This window comes from Larimichthys crocea, chromosome X (genome assembly GCF_000972845.2).
Source record: "Larimichthys crocea isolate SSNF chromosome X, L_crocea_2.0, whole genome shotgun sequence".
Taxonomy (NCBI): Eukaryota; Metazoa; Chordata; class Actinopteri; family Sciaenidae; genus Larimichthys; species Larimichthys crocea.
This window is the reverse complement of record NC_040020.1, coordinates 30,792,183-30,814,910: the sequence shown is the minus strand read 5'-3', so window position 1 is coordinate 30,814,910 and position 22,728 is coordinate 30,792,183. Positions and strand designations below refer to the sequence as shown.

Below are 22,728 nucleotides of genomic sequence, written 5' to 3'. Positions count from 1 at the left end.
ACTGAGGAATTCTTGTGACCATTCAAACCTTGTTTAAGTTTGAAAATAAGTCACATTTTAACCTGATTTTCAGGAGCTTAAAGATCTTATCAAATGTGTATTTGTCAGAGTGATATCATTCGTGTCACGAGGGCAGAATGTGAGACTGTCAGAAAGGCATAATTTATACATGTAGGGAATAGGCTTTAGAATATACAAGAAATAACATCATTCAAATACTGTGTCATTTGTGCTGTTTGTCCCCTGAGCAGACCTGCAGCTGTGCTCATTTTCTCTGAATCCTTAACAACTCTAGTTACCCTTCTCAACAGAGCTGAAAATGTGTAGCATTACACATTACATACACATTTTTACACACACATTTTTTTTTTTAAGTGCTACATCAGATTATGACTTAAAAATTCAATTTTCCTGTACAAAACAATTATAGCAAAAATGCCCTCTCTCAGGCTGATGAGGGTATTAATAATTTCTCTATGTATGTCTATGCACTGTAATCATTTTTTCATTAACTAAAGCTCTTGCAGTGGCGTAGTCATAGCTGACCCGGGGTCAGCCCTGCTTGAACCCACTGACTGACCTTTCTGGGCCAAGTAATCTTTATAGTTCCGGGTCAGAAGAGTGTAAAGAAATGGATTGATACAGCTGTTCCCATAGGTTAGACATGTGACAAAGAAATTGACATAATTATGAGCAGCTGGGGACAATGCTTTGAGGGACTCTGGAGAGAACAGTTTGGCTAGTTGCCACCCCCAGAAAGGCAAGAAACAAGCCCAGTAGGCCACTACAATGCTAAAGATCATTGATACAACTTTTTGTTTGAGTCCTCTCCTCCGTGCAGAGCGACCACCACCTCCTAAACTAGCCTGCGCTGCCCAGTAGCGCCTGGCTAGTCCCACATACAGCCCAACGATGACCAATCCAGGAACTAAAACACTTGTAAGAAACAGGACGGTGATATAAGCCTTGAAGGCCTCAGGGGTCCATGTAGGGAAGCAGATCCTCTTGACCAAACCAGATGCAGTAGGTTTGCCCACTCTGAGTCGGATCATCACCATCATGGGAAGGGTTAGCACGAAAGCAACCCCCCAGATAATTCCTGCCATTAGCTTTCGTCTGCGGGATGAGGATCTGTGTGCACTAAAGGGCCTGGCCACGGCACGGTAGCGTTCCAGGCTCATCGCAACCAAAATGAAGACGCTGGCATGCATGGTGAGGAGGTCGAGACTGAGCAGGATGCGACAGCCAGCCTCACCAAACAGCCAGTCATGGGCAAAGTAGGTGCAGACCACGAAGGGAATGGTGGAGAGGTACAGCAGGTCAGCCAGCGCCAAATTGACAATGTAAACGTACATGGAACCTGTCCGACGCAAAGCGGCTGAGCGTGTAATGATGAGCGTGTACGTGTTGCCTGCCACACCCATGGCGCACATGATCATCAGTGTGGCACCAAGGAGGGACGTCACCCAAAGGCCCCCATTGCCTCCACCACCACCACCACCACTCTCCTGGGAACCTCCATCTCCAGCCCCTGGGCTGAGGACCAGCTGTGGAGTGATGGTGACATTAGGAGTGCAGTTCATTGCAGGTTCACAGACCAGAGGTCAAAGGTCAGGCTCTAATCTTTAAGAGCCAGTTTACACAAAGCTATATGATGGTTGGCTCCTGCATGAAATTGGAAAAGGTTTCAAAGTCTTTGTAAACATTTTCTGCTGTGAGGTAAGATGAACTTTTCTTATCACTCTTTTTTGTTCAAACCTTTAAATTGTTGGAGCCAAATCCAAGATATAGCATGAATGGGATGGAGGGATGACAAGGGTATTACTCCACAGAGAGGATATAAATAGATCACTGACATGAGCAGCTTCAGTTACTGCAGAGCTCCCTGCGGCTTGGAGCACTTATCCCTGGATATGAGGTCCTCCACAAAGCCATGATCCCATATTTCTCAAAAATCAAGTGAAAAAGCCTCCAGCAAAGATTTAAGACATCAAGAAGTCTCAGATATGAGAGGTGTTCCCATTACAGAGATTTTTTTCCATTGGGCTTTGAGATGAAGTAAAGCTGACAAAGGTCATTTGGGAGCAGCATAGTGGCACAGTGAGTCAGGACACTGCTTTCCAACTTGACAAACTGTGTTCGAAATCTCTGATAGAAAACTCCTACAGTGCCAACGTCTACTCGAGCAAGACTTCAGTTGCTGACATTTCCGGGAAGAGTCTCTTCATGAGGATTAGTTATCATTTTTAATATGAGAAAGAAAAAAATCCACTCTGCCTTTCTCTCTCCATCTGGCAACCACAACCAGTTTCTTGATTGTACTAAGTTGGCCTGAATCAACGACTAGTACAACATCCAGCCAAAATCTGTCTTGTCTTCTCTCTTCTAGACACCCAAGTAAAACAAACCATTTGCTTTATCCAAATGATCCAAGTTGTTGCCTCACTGATGCTCCTCTGTAAATGTGATGCATGGTAGATGAACCTTGAGTTTCTCCTAGGATCTTCAGTCCCTATTTGATTCCCAGTTTCGATAGAAGACTGTTGTGTCTGTAGTGCTTTGGAGTTCTCCTGGTTGTAGTCCCCTCCCTCCTCTTCTCCTCTCCTCTCTCCTCTGACCTCCCTCCTTCTCACCGAAGTGAAAAACTAGCATGGGCCTATAGATTTATGAGGTATTCCTCTCGGGCCTCAACCTGCTGTCTCTGACACGCAGAAATCACTGGCAGAGGCAGTTTTCCACAACCAGACACACATACCTAAGTAGCCAAACGCATCATATATAAAGGAGCGTATTTAAAATATTAATTTCAGCTTGTTTTCAAGATATAATGTGCCTTCAGAATTTTAAAAAACAGCAAACCTACTTTTTCTGTCAATTATATTAACTATGTAAGAATCTAATCTGATACCATAATATATTACAGAAAAAAAAAAAAAGGGTGGAACCTAGTTTTGGAATAACTCACCTTGAGTCTGAAGGGAGCGATAAATCATTCAATGCTATTAAATCCACACAAAATATGTACAGAGATTCCTTGACAACTTCCAAAGAAAATATTTTTATTTGTGATCATCAAAAAATGAATATGTTGTCAGTCAGCTATGGTCAAGCACAGAAATACTTTTGCTTAGAAAAAACGTTAGACACCAAATAATATGATTGCCTCTTTAACCAAAAACAGAAAAGGAAAACAATGAAAAATATAACTGGCTATTAAAAATGATGGAAAAAAAATAACTTATTATTGGAATTATTGTTTTAACAAAGAGTTAGTATATATATACTGTATGCCACATGGGGGTACTGTTACACCATGTAATGGCTTGCAGTATTTCCAGGTTTTCTACCAATGCATTTGCAAATCTCCATCTCTTTGTGTGTCTTTGACAGATGTATTCACACGTCTCAAAAACTGCTTACAAAATCAACATTTGCTGTGTCTTAAAAGAAAATACAAAATTATAGAAGTCATATTGACTTCATGACATAAACTGTACAAGTAGTGTGCCTGAAGATATTGCTTTGCTTTTGAGCTTTCGGACTGAAACAGCACAGCAAGTAGCATTATGTAGCTCATGCAGCTCATGACCTGGGCTGCAGTACTGTTGCTTAATGTAAATGTGTTAAGTCATAAAAGTAATTACAGCGTTTATGTGAAACAACAAATTAATAAAAATGCTTTTTTAAAATAAAGAAAAATCAAAAGCTATTCTGAATCCACACAAACAATTGTTTTCTATCGGGTGATAAACTGTACTGTTTTTATCCATTTCACTCCCTGTACCTTATTAGCATTAACAAATCATCACAAAATACTTAGATAAAGAATACTTAATAAAAGAGGACCAAGGCACTTGTCACCTTGGAAATGTCAATTAAATCATGCATAGAATGTCTAATGAACCTAAAATTCATCCATAGTGATTAGGTTTTGCAACAGTTTCCAAAAATCACTAAAAGAGTCAGTGGTGGAGGTGATGCTGATGAGCCTGTCAGATTGGTGATGGGTTGAGAGAAGAGGAAATGGTCCCTCAGGCCTCTGCTCCATCAATGCCTGTGCTTGAACAAGGCTTCCACTTGAAAACAAATTAAAGTCCAAAGTTAAAAGAAAACCCCCTTTTTTTTTTTACCCATGTAGACAAATCATTTTGAATGACATATACAACACAGCACTATTTGTGTTTCATTGATCTACAGTGATTTGCCCTCCAACATTAATTCCTGTGATTATTATTACGACATTATCATAAAAAGACAAATGTTGTCTTCCACTCCAGGACTGAAGCCTCTACACACGGGGCGGCCACTTAACCTACTACACTACCGACCGCCCCTGTTCACAAGGTAATTAACCCACAGCCGGAGCTGCCAATAATGGAGCAATAAGTAGTACTTTGAAAAGAAGAAATCTGCAGCTAATTATAGGCTTATAAGGCTAACAGCTAAGTAACTATTAAAAAAGTTTTGAATTCTTACTTGTGTACTCCTGAGGGGACATCAGAGCACTCATGACATCATTGAAGTGTTTTAGCCAATCCTGCTGGTCGCTTTCTGTTTCGCAAGTAAACAGGAAGCAGCGGTCAGGTGTTTCTATGGTGATGCCATATTGCCAGGCACCGTTGCAGTGGGTTCCAGCAGGCAAGCCAGGGGTGGCGCTGTAACCGTGGTCCTTGTTCCCCAAGAACACCTCACCTTTGGCAAAGGCATCCTTTAAACAGAGGGAGAATGACCGAAACAGAGGTCAGCACTAGAGTACAGACTCCTCATCATGTTCATCAACTAACCAACCAATCTCAGAACCCATCGGCTATCGTACGGTTATCAACATCATACACAAGAATGACAAGAAAGACATACTTCTGCTCATCTCTATGAAAAGACATCTGAATATAAATGTATACATTAATATGAATATACCTCTGAATTTAGGTTACTGTGACAAAAAGCACCAATCTTTAGTTTAGAGCTAAAGCTCCAATACAGTTGTTTTTCTTGGCTAGTTGGTCGCTCCACCATTTTGTTCTATATCTCAACAAATACTGAAAGAATTGCCTTTTCTTTTTTTCTTTTTTTTTTACAGATATTCATGGTAGCAAAAGGTTGAATGCTATTATACTGATACTCTAAATTTTCTTCACCAAAGTAGTGACTTTTTTGATTTTTTATTGACATGTCTACTACTGTAATTGACATGAAATGTGGTACAGACATTTAGGGCAGCAATTAAGGTTTGTATTATCACTTAATGTGCAATTATTATCTTGATTCATCTATCAATCATTCGGTCTATAAAAAACTGAAAAATAATCATCACAATTGCAGCAACAGCAAATTGTCTTTCCTTCAAACAGAAATCAACTTGCTATACATGCATATGACTGAAACAATTAATCAATTATTAAAATAGTTACTGATTATGTTATTTCAATTGACTAATACCTGCACTAAGGAACTAAAAGTTGACACAGTTGTGTCATGCATAATTTAGTTAGTATCAAAGTCATCTAATTACACTTGCTTTGAACTTCCTCCACATATTCCCAGTCCACACTCAACTTCATTAGACTTCCTTTTCCTTTCATCTACCAGTTTTTTCTTGTCTAACACTCTTGGGGTATGATGGACATTTCAGTCACTTAACACCTATAATTGTTGCACCTCTCCATTGAACTCTTACATCAGCAAGAAAGCTGAGCTAATCTTGCTTAGCTATCCAATGTGTAGTTAGCCAAGTATTGGGAAATCTAGATGGCAAGTGTCTAAGATAACCCCTGCAGTAAAAACTCCACTCTCATCACTCAATTAATCAGAATCTTTCACAACATCTCTACTTTTCAAGTGCTGATAACAGATACATTAAGTCCAACTTTGTACACAGAGTTCTTTGTCTAGATTACAGGATAGAAGTACTCTACATGCTAGCGTTTCAGTTCAGATTAAGGCAATCAATACTGTCAGTTCATGGCAATGTATGCCATATGTATAATAAAGTTACATACAAATGAAAACTACTTTAAACCATTCTCTGTCCACTGAGTTATGGCTTCATATCCTCAACATTGTCTACGTAATCTAATTTGCTTCATGGTAGGAACCCTCCTGCTCCCACATGGCGCTCATTTATATCTTCTCAGAGCACAAGATTGCCGTCAAGCCAATGCTGTCCGCAGTGATCAAAAAACTCAACCACAGTCACTCAGGCACCAACTAAATGCTTGAAATATAAACCAATGCCGATGCTAAGGTCTTTTTAGTGTGTGTAGGTGTGTGTAAAGATGCCATACCAGCGGATCTTTGAAGTACATGAGTCGTCTGTGGTCCAGAGTGAACCAGCGTTTCTTGAAGCCTTCCGTTTGCTGCAAAGACAAAAAGAGATGACAGTCATTCAGACATGAGGTGAGACAGTGAGACTCACCTTGAGATACAAGGAAACTGTATACAGACATAAAGCGGCATTGTACTTGTACCAAGGGTGGTGTCTGTCTGGTTTTTAATTCAGGAAGTGATTCATATGGTGCTTTTAAATTGGCCCTTTTGTATCAAGACTTTAAACGTCAAACATCTTTCCTGACACATCTATCTATCTGACATCTAGACTATGAATTACTGAAGTGGCGAAGGCTGCAACTCCTGATTATAAGTTATTGTTAAAGTCATTTTTAAATCTGTAATAAAAGAAAAAAATGGCCATCTGATGTTGTCAGAGCCCAAAGTGATTGAAAGTATTTGTTTTGTCCAACTAAAAGTAAAAAACCCAAAGGAAACCCTTCCATTTAAAACTATATAAATCAGAAAACCCCCCAGCAAAACCTCACATTTGAGAAGGTAGAACCAATTTTTCTAGCCAATTTTTTATTTCTGTTAGTGCTTATAATAAAAATGTTTTTTCTCCTTGGCAGACCTGTTTGAATGCTTATTGCATAACTTTCTCAACACTCTTGATACTGAATTGGAAATGTCACGGTTGAACGTTAACATCAGTGCAACAGAAATTCACAGCTGAAAGCAGGTATCTTGAAGCATGGCACCTTTACTGAAGTGCACAAGCAGCTTGAGCTCTTTCCAGAGAGCTGAGCTTCAAATAATGAGGATGCTAAGGTTCCCGACTGCTGCCAAATTGTCCCCATAAAAGTGTTTGATATTCATTGTGGCATAAGCCTGAACAACTGACTGTTACCGTCTCAATTCGTCAGTGACTCCTTCCACAAATATGTCTCGCATGTATGAGAGGGAAATGAATTATGACACCCATTTAGAAAATCAGCCCAACAGAGCAAGTTAGTACGGTAAGTCATTTCATCTGTCAGCCTGACAGACGGAGATTATACTCAGAGTCTGTGTGTGGCTGAATACAGAAGCAGTTGTGTTGCTGAGGATCAGGTTGCTTGGTGTCCCCTATGTCACCTACACAGGGAACAGTCTGAATCCTGTTTGTAAAAACACCTTTAGCTGTGTATATATTCTTATATAAAAGTGTCTGGGCAACAGTGCATGGCTGTATATGTACAAATGTCGCTTTGTGTTATTGCTTAATCCAAACATATGTATTTGAGGTTTTGACATTTAAGGATTAAGTTGGTTCCTCAGCTGAAAGCCATTTATTCCCTCCCAGAGAGTGACTGACAGACAGACGGACGGTGAGGCAGGCAGGTATGACCTCTCGGCTGTCAGTCAGCCTGTCAGGCAGCGGTGGAAAGCAGCCACTCTAACAGCTGGAATGCCCGTTCCATTAAAGCAGGGATTAATCCTGGTTTAGATAGCTATGCCAAAAAAAAGTCTCAGTTGTTTTCAAACCAGTGTACAATATATGATGGATGGGATTCACCACATTTTACTAATAGCTAATCTGTAGATTAATGTTTTTTATGCATAATTAGTACTAGACATTTCTACTCTTTTATATACAGTACAATGGCACAGCATGTGATTCTAAGATGCTGCCCAGCAGAGAAAAGTCAATCAAGCTGTGTCCACCCAATCTCTGTTTTGTGAAATTTTACAGCAGAGTGAAATCTCTGCTGGTTTTAAGGATTTTAGATGTGTCACTTTATAACTAGAACAAAAGAGTTATCACATTGTGAGGCTAAATTATAGTTTAAATAAGTCATGTGATTTAGTGCAGCAGTAGAGTCATATCTTTAACAAAGTATGGTTAGTAATTTGAGCTAAAGTTTGTACTTTATAGATGGTAAACATGGACATTTTTCTTGCAGTTGCAGCTTGCAGCTGATCTCCATAATTATTACAAATCAAAACACCCTCAGGTATTCGTCCCGTGTGAGCTGGGTTGGAAATCGACTTAATTGACAAATATGCTGTGATTAGTTCTGTACTCCGAGGGGAGGTTTGAAGATAGTTAATTGCTGCCTGTTATAATTCAAAGCTTATTATGAATTTAAAAGATCTACATTTACTAATTTACGAAAACATGAACTTGTGTATTTGATGCTGTCATTAGAGTGGACTGCTGCACTGGAAGAAACACACGAGGAAAAAATGAAGAGGGGAAGTATATAAAGGAGGGAAAATAAGAGTTCAAATAAAGGTTTAAGGTGTGTATCCATCTATCTGTATATATCCGTCTGTGTGTGTGATACTTGCCCTGGGACCTGTCTTTTCCATGTATCCTTCCTTCAGAAAGTTCCGGGTAAGTTTGGGTATCAGCTGAAAACAACAAGTAAAGCAAAGGGATAATGAACAACATGACGATACAAAGAGTTTCAGGGCTGAAGATCCATTTTGGAAAAAGGTCTGTCCAACATGTAGAGTAAGTATAAATAACATAAATGGAGTTCTAGTCATCTTGGACTTAGTATGTCACTAGCACAGACATAAAATCAATGTTAATATAATTTCAATCTCAGCAACCAGGTGTCCCTTCTCGATTACTGCAAATATAAAAATGAGAGGAATAAATTGCGTGTGTGCCTTGTGTGCTCACCTCAGCATCCGTCGCCCCAGGAAAGGCCACCTTTAGATAGTGAAGCTGAACTGCACGAATTGAATTAAACCAGTCTACGATCTCCTAATGCACAGAGAGGGAGAGAGAAGAAATGAGTTATTCCTGTTCCTTATTGCTTTTTGCCCTCCCCCTTTATCGTTTGGAGAAGATAACCCCAGAGATTTGTGGAAAGTCTCTGAGGATAATGCAGCTGAGATGCAGCTAAAAGTGTTATCTGATGACTGTTCATCCTAATCTTCACAAATAACTCTAACAGCTCTAACAAGTACAGCGTGTTTTGTGAGCATCTCTTTTGACTGACTGACTGTTTTCTGGCTCACACATAGGCATGCTAACCACAGGTGATGGATTGTAGCCTGCCTGGACGATGGGTCCAGTTTGGCCTTCTAAATGGCGAGTATACCATTCTATGAGATGTGATTGAAAGCCTCAAAAACACAATTGGACTGTGTGTTGGATTATTTATTTTTTTTCAAGCTTTTCTGAGGTCAAGAACAAACCTTCAAGCTACGGTTTGCTCATGAGCAGAAATGTTGTTTGACCAGTTGTTCACTAGTTCTTGTTGTTTACGTCTTCACCCTGAATCCAAATATTAGACAGAGACCAAATAACATTTGATAAAATGAATGTCACCCTTGTGCTTCTGTGATTTGGTAACTTGGTTTCAGTCAGAAGCTGAAATCAGCTGTAATGATGGTTGTGGGATTCCGTCTATTCATTCATTCATATCAGTTGTTGCTGTTTATAATTGCTAATTGCAGCTTTTATTTATAACCTTTGCTTCCACTCCAAGGCAAATAAGAGTTGCAAATAAATCATACCTCTTTCTAATCAAAACCACAGTTCACCTACAGGATTATATTTTCTTTAGTCTGCATTGTGTGAAATGTAAAAAAAAGACAGTGGAGTCTCAAGTCACAGATGCTGGACTGCCACAAATAAATGATGACAACACAGGATGTAAAGCTTGTCGTCACCTGGAAGAGTTGATGATAGATAACAGAAATCTCATGTGGATGGTAACCTGTGCTGAAATTTAGTCCGTTAACATAATTTTTTTTATCTCCTGTTTTGTGCACTAATAGACTGCAGACCTTGCCGTTGTCATGGTAGACAAAGATGTTGCGGGTGCTGTAGTCTTTGAGGTAGGTGATCTGCAGGCCGTTGGGGTTTCCTATCTTCTCAGGCTGGAAGGTTGCGTTCATGGTGTCCACCTTCAGTACTGCTTTGGGCTCCTTAGCCTGCAGGAGAGAGGAAGGGGAAGGAAATGAGGAGAGGTGGGTTGTGTGTGTGTGTTTGTCTGTGATTGTAACTCTGCCCTCTCTTCATCAAAACCAAGAATGGTTCCTGTAAATCTGATGATTTTAGGTTGAAGGTCACTATAAATCAAGCATAACTACCCAACTTAAAACATGTAATAAAAATGTATTTCTACGCTTTGTTTTGATTATTGGAATGAAATGCCTGTTGTCAATAAGCGACAGCTGACTATTTTATTCTATCTATATTTTTTGTACCTCTTTTAATCCTTTCGATTTGACCAACACAGTTTTTTCTTCCACTGCTTGACCAGTTATGGAGCCGCGGTGTGTGTATGGTATCAAGGCTTGGGGCCATAGTTTGTGCTCTTTCTAACCATGAAAATAATATCTAGAGCATTACTGATAACAATCATGTCTCAGACCAACACTAATGCCGACAAACCTGCTTGTGGAAGCTATGCTTTAATCTGACCTGAATTTAAATAAGACCTACCTATGTAACAGAATCTGCTTCTGGGTGTATCTTCTGCCCTTGACTTTAACAGATAACAGACACAGGTATGCTTATGTGACAGCTGATTAGATTTTACACTCTTCTCTCATTGTTAAAAAAAAGTGAGACTTTTACTAAGCAGTGACTCAGACTGTAACTTGTGCCTGAATATTTTAAACAACTCAACACTTTGTCTGAAAGCCAACAGGCTTTAGAAACCTGAAGCACCCGAGCGACAAGCGAGCAACACTTTCATCACCGTTGTGACTCTCTGAGGGTGTTTTTGTTTTACTGTTTTAGTATCATATCACAGTCACCAGAAGCATATATAGAAGCAGCAGTTAAATATTTCACAGGAGTCCTCCTGGAGAACAGGAAGAAACATTCACAAGAATAAAAGACATTTGTACGCCAAGACACATGCTTAAACACACTGTCACTATAATTTTATAATATGTATGTAGACTTTTTCTGGTCTTTTTAAATACATTAGTCCCACTTGACTTGAGCTGGTTAACTGTGACAAACAAAAAGCTCCCAGTGTTTCCGGCCCTAATTGGTGTACAGCTTAGTGAATCAGCCACACTGACAGAGATGACAGGCTGCTGGTTAAGCTTGTCTGAGCATGCTCAGATGCTGCAGAGAGTGCAGGTACAGATACGTCTTGTAGGCTTCTTGGTAGATGTGTATGCTTAGTAAGTTAACTGTGTGTGTATGTAAAAATCCTGCAGCACATAATGTGGGGGTGTTGTCTGCTGAATATTCTATGTCTTTGAAGTGCTCTCTAATTAAGGTATTCGCGTTGTGGTTGCATGTGTGTGTGGGTGTTGAACATGTGCTGGAAGTGAACTACTGCCTTCAAACAACACTAACAAGAAAGCTGTTTAATTACAATAGATTACAGGCATCCTATGTGGTATGGCTTTGTGTAGGGTCTGTGTTGGAAAAGTGTGTTTAACTGCATGTGGGCAATAAAACTCTAATCAAAAGCTGTTGCTTACGTCATATTTGGTGAAATACTTCAGAGTTCCCTCCCTCTCTGAGAGAACAAATCGTCTGCTTAGGAACTGCCCGTTGTCCCGTCCCCTCTTCATCAGCATGCCATCTCTAGTTCCTGCAGAAAACCAGCAAAGGTCAATTATTAGCATGGATGTGTTTTGTTCATGCATGCTTGTGTGTGTGTGTGCGCACTGACCTTCCTCATATGTTAAGTTTCCAGGCTCTGAGAACTCCTTCCTCTCATACTTTGCTCTTATCCACTGCTCCCTTAACACCCTGAAAAAAAACATGCCATCTGTAAGCAGACTAAGCAGACATCTTGCATACTCTGTGGTGGATGAGAAAGAGACTGAGCTGCGTGCATGATGAGCAGAAACCTAAATTGGAAGAGTACTATTTATTTATTCTGCTCAAGTAGATCTGGTAATCTGCCAAATTCACTGCCTAGCTCAATAAAAACAACAACGTTTTTTATATATTTTCTAAGTCTAAAATATGATCTGAATATGTCTACAATATGATGAATATCACTCATGTAATAGGGCTGCAACAAACTAGCAATTATTTTCATTATCAAATAATCTGTTCTGATAATTTTTGATTACTTGATAAGTTGTTTGGTCTATAAAATCAGCCACATGCATGCATGCATGTACTGTCATGCACAAGGAAGGTTAATTCCTAAAAATAAGATTATTTATTGCTGAATCCTGAACAGAACCGGTTCAGGAACCAGATTTAATTTGCTGTTCAAGGGATCCAAACCTGATCCGCACTTCTCTTCCTGATATTTTCTGTTGGAGCCACACTTCCAGTGTTTTTGAACCATTAATGTAACTAGGGCTGCCACAAACGATTATTTTGATAGTCGACTAATCACCGATAATTTTTTAGATTAGTCGAGTAATCGGATCATACGTAAATTCACTGTCCCGGAAAGAGGCCGGTAGGCGTGCGCTGTAAACCTCGCGGACTACTAAATTAGTTGTCGACGATTTTGTTCGTCGACATAATCGTGACTAATCGACTAATCGTGGCAGCCCTAAATGTAACCTCTGCTTACTATCTCATGTCACATTTTAACTAATCATGGTTGTATGTGAGCACTACATGAATGAACGTGTCTATATCAGGCTGATATTGAAACAAGACAATTCAGGGAATGCAAAATGTATTTTAAATTTAATTTTAGTGATGACTAGTTTAATTTAAATCAAAATGTTTCAGATGGTATGATATATTTTAAATGATTTTAAGCATAACATTTCAGAGATTTCTCCAAGTTACACTACGGGAAAGTCAAGTACCACCACTGGTACTCGTACCACAGTTTGAAAACCAGTGAACTAGTTTCATTTGAAACTCTGCTCAAGTGACAGCAAACCTGACTCAGGATTAAAACTCTGTGTGATGAATTCCTCTTCTTTGTCTTCAGTTTACTTCTTTACCCTTGTGTGCCTGTGTGTGTGTAGAGACAGCAGACAGACTCTCTCTCACTTTTAAAGACCTCAGAGAGTCTAATGGATCAAGTTGAATCCAGCTGATTCAGCTCTTTTTATATACTGAACCTGGAAGGAATGAGAGGCCAAGTGTTTCTTCCCTCTCTCTTCTCGCTCACATCCACCTTCTGCTGCACCCGTCTTTATTACTAATGATCAAAGAGCATGTGTGTGTGTGTAAGAGTGGGACAAGGGCGTGGAGAGTTGAGCTGTCCTCGGGCACATTTTTACAGACACAGTGAGTTACTCCTTCCAGACACACACTACATTTTTCATCATCGTACAGGGTGACCATCGCAGCTTATTGTGCTTTTTTTTTTTGCCACATGAGAAGGTTTTCTCATTTCCAAACGTTCCCAGCTTCACATTCATACAATTCCAAGCATTCCTGTCTGGTAGCTGCCCGATGCAACCACAGTAACACACACTATGAAACAGCCATACTGTGTATACAGGTAATCCAGAGGCTACCTGGAGACAGGAGAATGCATCTCTGCAGCAGCGAGACAGTCGACAGTCTGGTTTTAAAAGTGTTCGTATTGTGAACAGTGAAGCACAAATTGCTTTTTTATGTTGTTGCAAATCATAAAGTAGGTAAGCAAAATGATTGTTACAAACAAGGTCCTGTTTGCACTGGTCCTAAACCTTTTTGCAACAACCCAAAGAAGCTCTTAATGTAACAACATACATCTGGCTGTAATTATAAGTGTATATAATAAAAATAACATGTTTCTTATGTGATTGTATGTGGATGCATTTACAGCTAGTATGACAGCAGCAATGTTCAGTAACGGCGTGGCACACTAAAATAATGTTTAAAGAATCATGTCTTCACAAGTTCCAAACATTGGTATTGATTCACACACCCAGTGAAATGCTAACACTCAGGACTGAGTCATTTGGAAGTGTTATTACAAAATAACCAAAGGAAAAAAAAAAAAAACTTGATAATCACTGGGTTTAGTGAGAAATGTATTTCTCTAACTTTGCATGCAGATGGCATATGCTCTCGAGATATATGAATGTATCAAATGAAACAGATTTCAAACACAGAAGATGGAGAGAAACAATGAAAGCTGTTAGAGACCTGTGAGTTATTCCAGCTGTTAGAAGGGTTCAGGCATTGTTCTCTGTCAAGTATAATTAATTCACAGTGGAGACTAAAACATTAAAGCTCCTCAAACTGCACGTCACTGAAGATCAGATTTTGCCAACACAAACACACACACAGATGGTTTCAAACGTATTCACAAGTCATATTCATTCAACTTAGTTTCACTCCATATTTTTTTCACTCTCCATGCCCTACTTGCACGAAATTGGGGACACAGCTTTTGTCTCCGATGTCCCCAAAGGTAGGTAGAAGGTAGAAGTCAGACCCACACCCACACACACAAATAATCCTCCTGATGTACCCTCCTGTCTCACTGTAGATTCACTTTATTAATCATAGTATTGTGGAGTGTATATTAATGAAAGAAATTCCTTCCTGAGGTGAATGCTCAGCAATCCTTGTTTCATTATTCTAACTATTTTGGATGACGGCTACAGTTTAAATGTAGCTAGTGAGCCCTCTGTGTGAGTATACGGTTTATTAAAAATCTATTTAACCCTATTATAAAATCGTGGCACATATTAGCATTTAGCTTTTGCAATGTTTCCGATCATTGTAAATTTCTGGATTTTGGACAAAATAAGACATTTAAAGGTCTTTGTGCTTGTAAAACCATGATCATATTATTGATTACACGATTAATTACACACATCAACATGATGGCGGCCAAAATAACAACATTCAACAAAAAAATCCCAATTATCAGTTTTGCTATCATGGTTTTTGAGCCAAACTGTGTATGTAATGGTAGATTCAAATCTTTAATTCTATTTATAGAATTATTAATCTATAATCTCTGAAATGACTTAAAGAAACAACTTTTTCATATACACATTTGCTCTACAGCTTCAGCAGGCTTAATCAAATCTGTCTGGTAGAAAAGTAGAAGATCCCAAAATAGAGACATATCCAAGAGCCTGTGAATCACTGCCAAGAGGTGCTACAGTACAGTGCTGTCACAGGGGTTGAATACATCTGCATTTCACACGGAAACTGAGCTGAATAGCCTCTAAAGACCCTGCATGTATCTATAAGTAACTAGCTGCTCATAGTGTTAGAAGAACACAGCTTTCAGCCTTGCAACCTGCAAGTATTCTCCTTCTCAGTTAATCACTTAATCTCTTAATTTAAAAGTAGATAAAAAACTAAAATCAGTTGATAATGTCACTAGAATAACAGTGACAAGTATACTATCTTACATTTCTGCATGTCTAAAAATGACTAGACCCTTGTCATTTTGTTGTTTGAGTTGTGTACATTATCCCAAATGTTACCAACAATGTTGAAACCCAGAGGAATGTGTCATTTTCAAGGTTTGTTCGTGTCATATCTCTTTTACTTACACATGGGAGAAGTTTACCCAGTAACCAAATAGTAGTGATTTCTGTAGGTGTGGGAGTTATGATGATTTTATAGATTTTATATCGAGATCTGATCTAAATCAACCACAAAGCCACATTACATTAATGTAGACAAATAGATGGCTATGCTGAGTGCACCAGTTACTTCACATAGCTCTTCCTGGGGTGATATACAGTAAACAATGCAATTGAGTTATAAGTACTTGAGGTGTGTTAGTTAGAAATCTCATTTTATAATTATGTTATCCTTTGACTTCTGTTTATTAAGTACATCAGGAAAGCACACTCATGAATGCAAACAATCACACACTGGTACACATTTGAAAAGTAAAGGTTTAAAATTGTACATTTAGTAGCATATATGTATGTTATTTTACGTGTGTGTGTGCATGTGTGTATGCACACTTGTGTGTGTGTGTGTTGGCATGGGTACTTACTGGCAGTCTTTGTAAGTTGGTTTGTAATAGTAGACCGGGACAGCAGCCTCATATTTACTCTTCATCAGGTCATTTCCATTCTTACCCATGAACTAAAAAAACACACACAGAGACATACCAGAGACCGCTTATTCGACGATTAATGACAGCTTGGCATATTACCTGACAGATTTACAGTTAACATTTCTTTATCTGGTCAAAAGGGAGAAATATGCAACAGGTGTACAACAGTTTCCAATCTTTAATACACTAATAAATCATAGAGCTTTGATGATAAATGCAAGAAATGTTTTTTTTTTAGATAAAGATGTGCAAAGCACCAGTGTACAGTTTCAGGAATGCTGGGAAATGTGCTGGGCAGGAATGTGAATGATATTTGAAATGTTTCCCCATACATGCCTCAAAATGAAAACGTTTTTTTTCTCTCATGGTGCTTCTTAATTCTAAGGATTTCCATAATCCCCACTGCAGTAACATCAATCACAATACTGCATACTGTAGTAAATAAATCACTTTTATAAAGGTATGATACACTGGTATGATAAAGGATTTTTACATTTTCACTTTATTACAGCTATGTTTCACTCTTAGTGAAGTCACAGTAACTGTTGTGGTATGGGCAAAAATCAACTCTGGCATTTTTAAATAAAGGTTAAAAATAATTGAATAAACTGACCAGGTGTTTAAAGGCTATAGCTACACAACATTTCTTTAATGTGGTGTTACCTATATATTATCTTTGATAAGAGCAGATAGATTGAATAATGCGATTATGCAAGTCTTTATTTCAGGCATACTGACCTTCCAACTCTCAAGAAGATTATAAATTATAAATTAATATAAAATTGAATCTGTTTCTCTCAGCTTAGTAAAGATTCATATCATTTGTATTGATTGAAATGAGGCCACTGCTTACAAGCACCTCTGTAGCTCGCAAACCATCATTCATATCTTGCTTGGTAAAGCTGGACAAAAAAGAAATTATATGACAAATCACCATTTTAACATGTTGGGCTATTTCTTGGTTGGTACCATTAACATCCTGAAGTTATTGCTGGCAACTGGTCCCAGTTAAACATAATCCTCTGTAAAACAATGAGTTGTCATGTACATGTATACACTGTTTTTTATTGATGAAACAAAAATGATGTAAAAATCTATTAATTAGTGACATTTAGAGTTCCTACTGGGTAGATTTTATTCCTTTTGGACTGAGCCAAGTTAGTTGTTCCCCCCGTCTTCAACTTTTATGCTAAATTAAGATAATCTGTTTTAAATCATTTGGTAGTTTTTATCCTCTTCTAGTTTTCCTCTTCTATTTCTTTTGTTTTCCCTTATTAATGCCAGTGGAGAACCTGACATGCTGCAAGCAGCGGTTGTGCTGGCTCTGTGCTCTCACCTGCACCTCGTGGTCCTCCCAGTGGGAAAGGCTCAGGGACTTGACCTTGCTCATGTCAGGGATGTTGCGGTGGATGCCAGAGCAGGCCAGACAGATGAACACCCCCAGGGAGCAGGAGCCCCATGCAGGTTCTGCAGGAAAGGAATATGGAAAGAACAAATGTAGTATGGGCTACACATGGACAAAAGGAGCTTTAGGTTGGTGGATATCACCGGACAGAGACACAAATAGACAGAAAGATGGAGGGGCTATGAGCAAGTTTTGTATGGCTAAGAATTTAGGCAACAACTAATGATTAGTTTAGAATTTATTGATTTTTTCAATAAATTCATCAGTAATTTATTTTTAATAATCGCAATGCCCATCAACATGTGGACGTTCCAACTAATAAGTAATAAGCAGTCATAACTAATGATAACGTTAGTACTCACACCCACCTCATAAAGTAAAGTAAGGCAAGGCAAGTTTATTTGTATAGCACAATTCGTACACAAGGCAATTCATAGTGCTTTACAGAGGCAAGGAAAAACATTTGACATTAAGACAACAGAAATAAAAAATTAAAAAGAGATGTAAATTTAATTAAAAACATCAGAATGTCATTTAAAATCACTAAAACAGCAAATTTGAAAACAATTTAAAACAATAAACGAATCACTGGATTATGATTAATAATTCTTTAAAAGTTCTTTAAAGAGCTCAGCCATAAGCACGTGAAAATAGAAAAGTTTTTAACCCGGATTTAAAAGTGCTCAGAGTTGGGGCTGATTTCAGTCCTGCTGGTAGTTTGTTCCAGTTGTGAGCAGCATAACTGCTAAATGCTGCTTCACCGTGTCTGGTTTGAACTCTGTGCTCCACTATCTGACCTGAGTCAGTAGATCTCAGAGCCCTACTGGGTCTATATTCTGCTAACATTTCGTTTATGTATTGTGGGCCTAAACCATTCAGTGATTTGTAAACTAGTAGCAGAACTTTAAAATCTATTCTGTGGCTAACTGGGAGCCAGTGTAAAGACTTAAGAACTGGGGTGATGTGTTCTGATCTCTTTGTTCTGGTCAAAACTCGAGCTGCTGCGTTCTGAATGAGCTGCAGCTGTTTGATACTTTTTTGGGGGAGTCCAGTCAAAAGACCATTACAGTAGTCAAGTCTACCGGAGATGAAAGCATGGATCAGCTTCTCCTGATCTGTTTGGGACATAAAGCCCTTAACTCTGGATATGTTCTTAAGTTGGTAGAAGGCTGTTTTGGTGACTGATTTTATGTGACTGTTGAAAGTCAGATCTGAGTCTATCAACACGCCAAGGTTTCGGACTTGGTCTTTAGTTTCTAGAGACAGTAACTCAAGGTGTTTACTGACAGCAACCCTCTTCTCTTTATTGCCAGTAGTGTGAGAATACACATATTTAACTCATTTCGAACAGTTAAAACCTTAGGACCATTAACAACTAAAGGTAAGACAGCTGTCCATCATGACACAATTACTTTTTATTAATCTGTGAACACCTTTCTATCCAGGGAAGCGTAAGCTACACCGTGTTTTCTACTTCTAGAGTAGTTTGGGGTTTCCTTTCTTCCTTAAAGGTGACTCAAAAGAAATCTTTCAGGTTCGTTTATCTCCTCTTTGAGCCATAATAATACGAGAAATGTTTACTTTGTTTTAACCACACCTACGTCACCTTCCTGAAACACTACATCTTGGCAGTAAATGGAGCCTTTGTGTGAGACTCTGCCTTGCTCTTATCACTACCGATCACGGATGTCTGAGCAGAGAGAACAAGACATTCTTTACCTTCGCAATAGTGAACAAGATACTATTTTCTTTTTTTTTGCCACGTCACTATTTCCCAATTCCAGGGAGATTGCAGAATAAAAATGAACCAGCCTACACGTGCACATGCCAACTTGCCAAAGTCACTGCCGTTTGTCTCGGACCATGAGGAACAAAGGAAATGACAGGAATATAAGCCAGAATGTGACCGGAGGGACTGAATCTTGGAACTTGGCAGAGAAATGTGTCTTTGAGCAAAGTACAGTTCATGTAAGACAGAACGTGTACTGTGCAATCAGTCAGCCTTCTTTGGATAAATAAATACTGAAGAGATCAAGAGATAAAAGCTTGGCAGTGATATTATCTTTGTGGCACTGCTCAACTACAGCAAAACAGCGCCACAGGGCCTGGATTAAGTGATTTGACTGTGATTCACTGTAATGTAAAGTGTAATGTATATACTGAGGGTCTGTACTGCAACAAAGTCAAATACAGTTCTGCATATTATGGAAAAAAAAACTGAGTTAAGACCACAATCTGTCTGTTTGCTGTGTTTAATCTGCCACAGAAATGTAAAATGTCAAAACTAAACAAACAAACAAAACAAAACAAAAAATCCAATTAAAATTACTGAAGTGATTTGGTGAGGTTAAGCTCATTTGAAATCACATAAATGTATTAGTTTGAAGAATAATTCCTGACATTGCTTTAAATATAAATACTACATAAACCCATTTCATTTCCTTAAAAGGAACTACTTGAAAATGTAAAAGACGGCTGCTTGTTGCTTGCTAATTCTGTGAATTCACAAAAGATGAATCATTCTGCATCACAGGTCATGGCAATGATTTGGACAAATGATCCTTAAAGTAAAAAGCAGGCATCATATAAGCCTTTACACAGTTTGTGCTGGTCTGAAAACTACTTTTAACCTCAAATTCACATCTTATACTTGCTGTTGTAGTAGTCACAGTAGTTCTTATAATATGCCCAAAAGTGAACATATAAAAAAAGGGACATAAGACGACTTCTACAGTTGCTAAAAGCACCAGATGAGGGTGTATGCCTACACTCTGCATGTCAAGACTTGCTGCACTATGAAAGTTTTGCTCTCTTGCAGCCTCCAACCACAGAAAAACTGAAAGGCTTCAAACCTGCACTGTTACCTTCAAGTGCACCAGGAGAAGTCATGAGTTCCTAACTCACCTCGCCACGCATTACAAGTTCAGAGGAATAACAATATTCTAGTTTTTTTAACAGTCAAAAAAAAAATAAAAAGTGTATAAGCATTTATGTGATAATGATTAACTGCGAAAAAGCCGCACCTCCCTCCTACACGTCACATCTCAGCAACAGGAGATATGCTGTAAAGTTTGATTTCCCCGTTTGTTTGTTTTTTTACCTCTAATCAACAACATTTGTTTTCTTACCAGGTGCGCCGCAGTCTGCGCAAGTTTCATTTCCAGGCTTTTGCAGGATCTCCCTCAGTGCCCGGATTGCTCTCTCATTTGACGACATTTCAGTGTTCAGATCGGTTATTCCTTCGTTTTCCGAGAGAGAGAGAGAGAGAGGGAGAGAGAGAGAGAGAGAGAGAGAGAGAGAGAGAGAGAGAGAGAGGGTGGGGTAGGGGGGCGCCGTGGAGCCGCAAAAGGCGTGTCTCCTTCAGGATCGACTCCCCCACTTGAGTGTTACCTATACGGACAGGTCCGTACAGGTATGCGCCCTCGGCACACACACACACAAGCGAGGTGTGTGCCTCCCGATGTTTGAAAAATCAGTGTAACTTCATAAAGTTTTTTACGGAAACGTCCATTCTCTCTTCTCTTTTTCTGCTGCGTCCCACAAAACCACCATGGACACCTTTTAGGTAGGACTACGAGGCGTGACGGAGTCTCTAGTCAGGGGCCACAGTCCAGGACTGCTGTGTGTGTGTGTGTGTGTGTGTGGAGAGGAGGATGTTTGAAGTGTCACGAAAATCAACACTAGGAAGTGAGATGATAGGCTGTTCTAACTTGTTTTTCCGCATTATTTGAGGTCAGGCACTGCGCGTTGCTGCGGCGCCAACTGGTGCAGTATGCAAATGCATCCACTTACTTTTGAGTTACACGCGGCAAACAAAAACGTGGGTCAGATGGCCAATATAACATCAGCTGCCATGCATGTAATGAATTTCAGATTGTGATCACGCTAAAAGGGGAGGATGGGATATTATTCATTCAGTAAAACAAACGCTAAACGGCAGTGTTGACATCTCTTATGTAAAGGGATCATGGGTAATCTAAAAGTACTCAGTTACAAATAAGAAATACTACTTTCCAAATAAGACTTGAAGTGAAATTTGATTCATTTAGCTAATTGTATATTCTTATATCTTATGCTGCTGGATTATTTGGTAGTTTAACCAATCTTTTGTGAAAATGAGGGCCCCCCGTTCAAATGATGATGATAATGGGGTTCAAGACATGATTAATGGGATAGGAAAGAAAAAAAATACTACTCAAATCTATAATATATATTACATTTTTTTATATTACATATTTGGGTGTGGCATGGTGGTGCAGGGGTTGGCACCTTTGCCTCACAGCAAGAGGTTTTCTGGTTCGAACCTTAGCTGGGGCCTTTCTGTGTGGAGTTTGCATGTTCTTCCTGTGTCTAATTGGTGACTCTAAATTGTCCGTAGGTGTGAATGGTTGTTTGTCTCTATGTGCCCAATGATGAAATGGTGACTTGTCCAGGCTGTACCCTGTCTATCGCGTAAAGTCAGCCGGGATAGGCTCCAGCCCTACCATGACCCTGATGAGGATAAGGGGTTACATATAATGGATGGATATGATATTTTTGCCCTCTGCAGGCTTTGAACAGTTAATTTATTAAACCCATGTGAGTTTAGAGGGGAAATTTTGTTGTGGAGCTGCTAACAAGTCCAACAAGGAGCCCCAACTAGACAAAGTGGTTACGGTTCAATAACCACTTTATTTATTTATTTTTAAAATGTGTTGTATTTTTTTCATCTGATGAAATGTTTTTGTTTGTAACTAAAATGTTCTGGAGTAAAATGTCCATCTGAAATGTTGTGGAGGAAACGTGTAAAATGTAAATTCTCTTAACGTGATTTCAAAAATTGTACTTAAGTAAATTCACTTTTTGCAGCTGATAGCAATGTATTGTATTATATTAGCTGATCATAAATGAAACAGCCAAAAATATGTGAACAGTCCTGTACTGATCTCATACTTGTTCTGGGGCTATTTTAGTCCCCTTAGTTCCAGTCAAGATAACAGCATATTAATGGCCGTGGTTTTAGACTGGCATGTTCAAAAAACATATATGGGTGTATTGTTTGGTTGTTCATATGCTTTGAGTGGATGTCCACTTACATGGTGTATGATTTCCTTGTTAAATATGAATCTGAAAGTATAACTTTAGGTACAATAT

At 38.9% G+C, this 22,728-nt stretch overlaps 2 protein-coding genes across 2 annotated transcripts; both read right to left on the bottom strand.

Annotated features, from left to right (window-relative positions):
- Positions 1 to 512: 512 nt before the first annotated feature.
- uts2r4 (urotensin-2 receptor 4) lies at positions 513 to 1,583 on the bottom strand. Its single transcript, XM_010738927.3, has one exon. It carries the CDS (start codon positions 1,581 to 1,583, stop codon positions 513 to 515), a length of 1,071 nt encoding a protein of 356 aa, XP_010737229.3.
- Positions 1,584 to 3,450: 1,867 nt separating this feature from the next.
- zgc:92360 (arf-GAP with dual PH domain-containing protein 1) lies at positions 3,451 to 21,239 on the bottom strand. The gene is made up of 11 exons (XM_019271714.2): positions 20,724 to 21,239; positions 17,527 to 17,657; positions 16,128 to 16,219; positions 11,913 to 11,992; positions 11,719 to 11,831; positions 10,057 to 10,203; positions 8,942 to 9,025; positions 8,602 to 8,664; positions 6,285 to 6,356; positions 4,477 to 4,708; positions 3,451 to 4,076 (listed from the first exon to the last, which is right to left on the bottom strand). Exons 1-11 carry the CDS (start codon positions 20,809 to 20,811, stop codon positions 4,048 to 4,050), a joined length of 1,131 nt encoding a protein of 376 aa, XP_019127259.2. The 5' UTR covers positions 20,812 to 21,239; the 3' UTR covers positions 3,451 to 4,047.
- Between the last annotated feature and the right edge of the window lie 1,489 nt (positions 21,240 to 22,728).

Excerpts from the sequence above, each read along its gene's own strand:
- uts2r4 (XM_010738927.3), bottom strand. The coding sequence starts at position 1,583 with ATGAACTGCACTCCTAATGTCACCATCACTCCACAGCTGGTCCTCAGC.
- zgc:92360 (XM_019271714.2), bottom strand. The coding sequence starts at position 20,811 with ATGTCGTCAAATGAGAGAGCAATCCGGGCACTGAGGGAGATCCTGCAA. Across the intron at positions 6,357-8,601 it reads TGGAAAAGACAGGTCCCAGG|CAAACGGAAGGCTTCAAGAA; the intron begins GCAAGTATCACA and ends TTGTCTTTGCAG. Across the intron at positions 4,077-4,476 it reads GTCCCCTCAGGAGTACACAA|TGGAAGCCTTGTTCAAGCAC; the intron begins GTAAGAATTCAA and ends TTTGTTTTCAAG.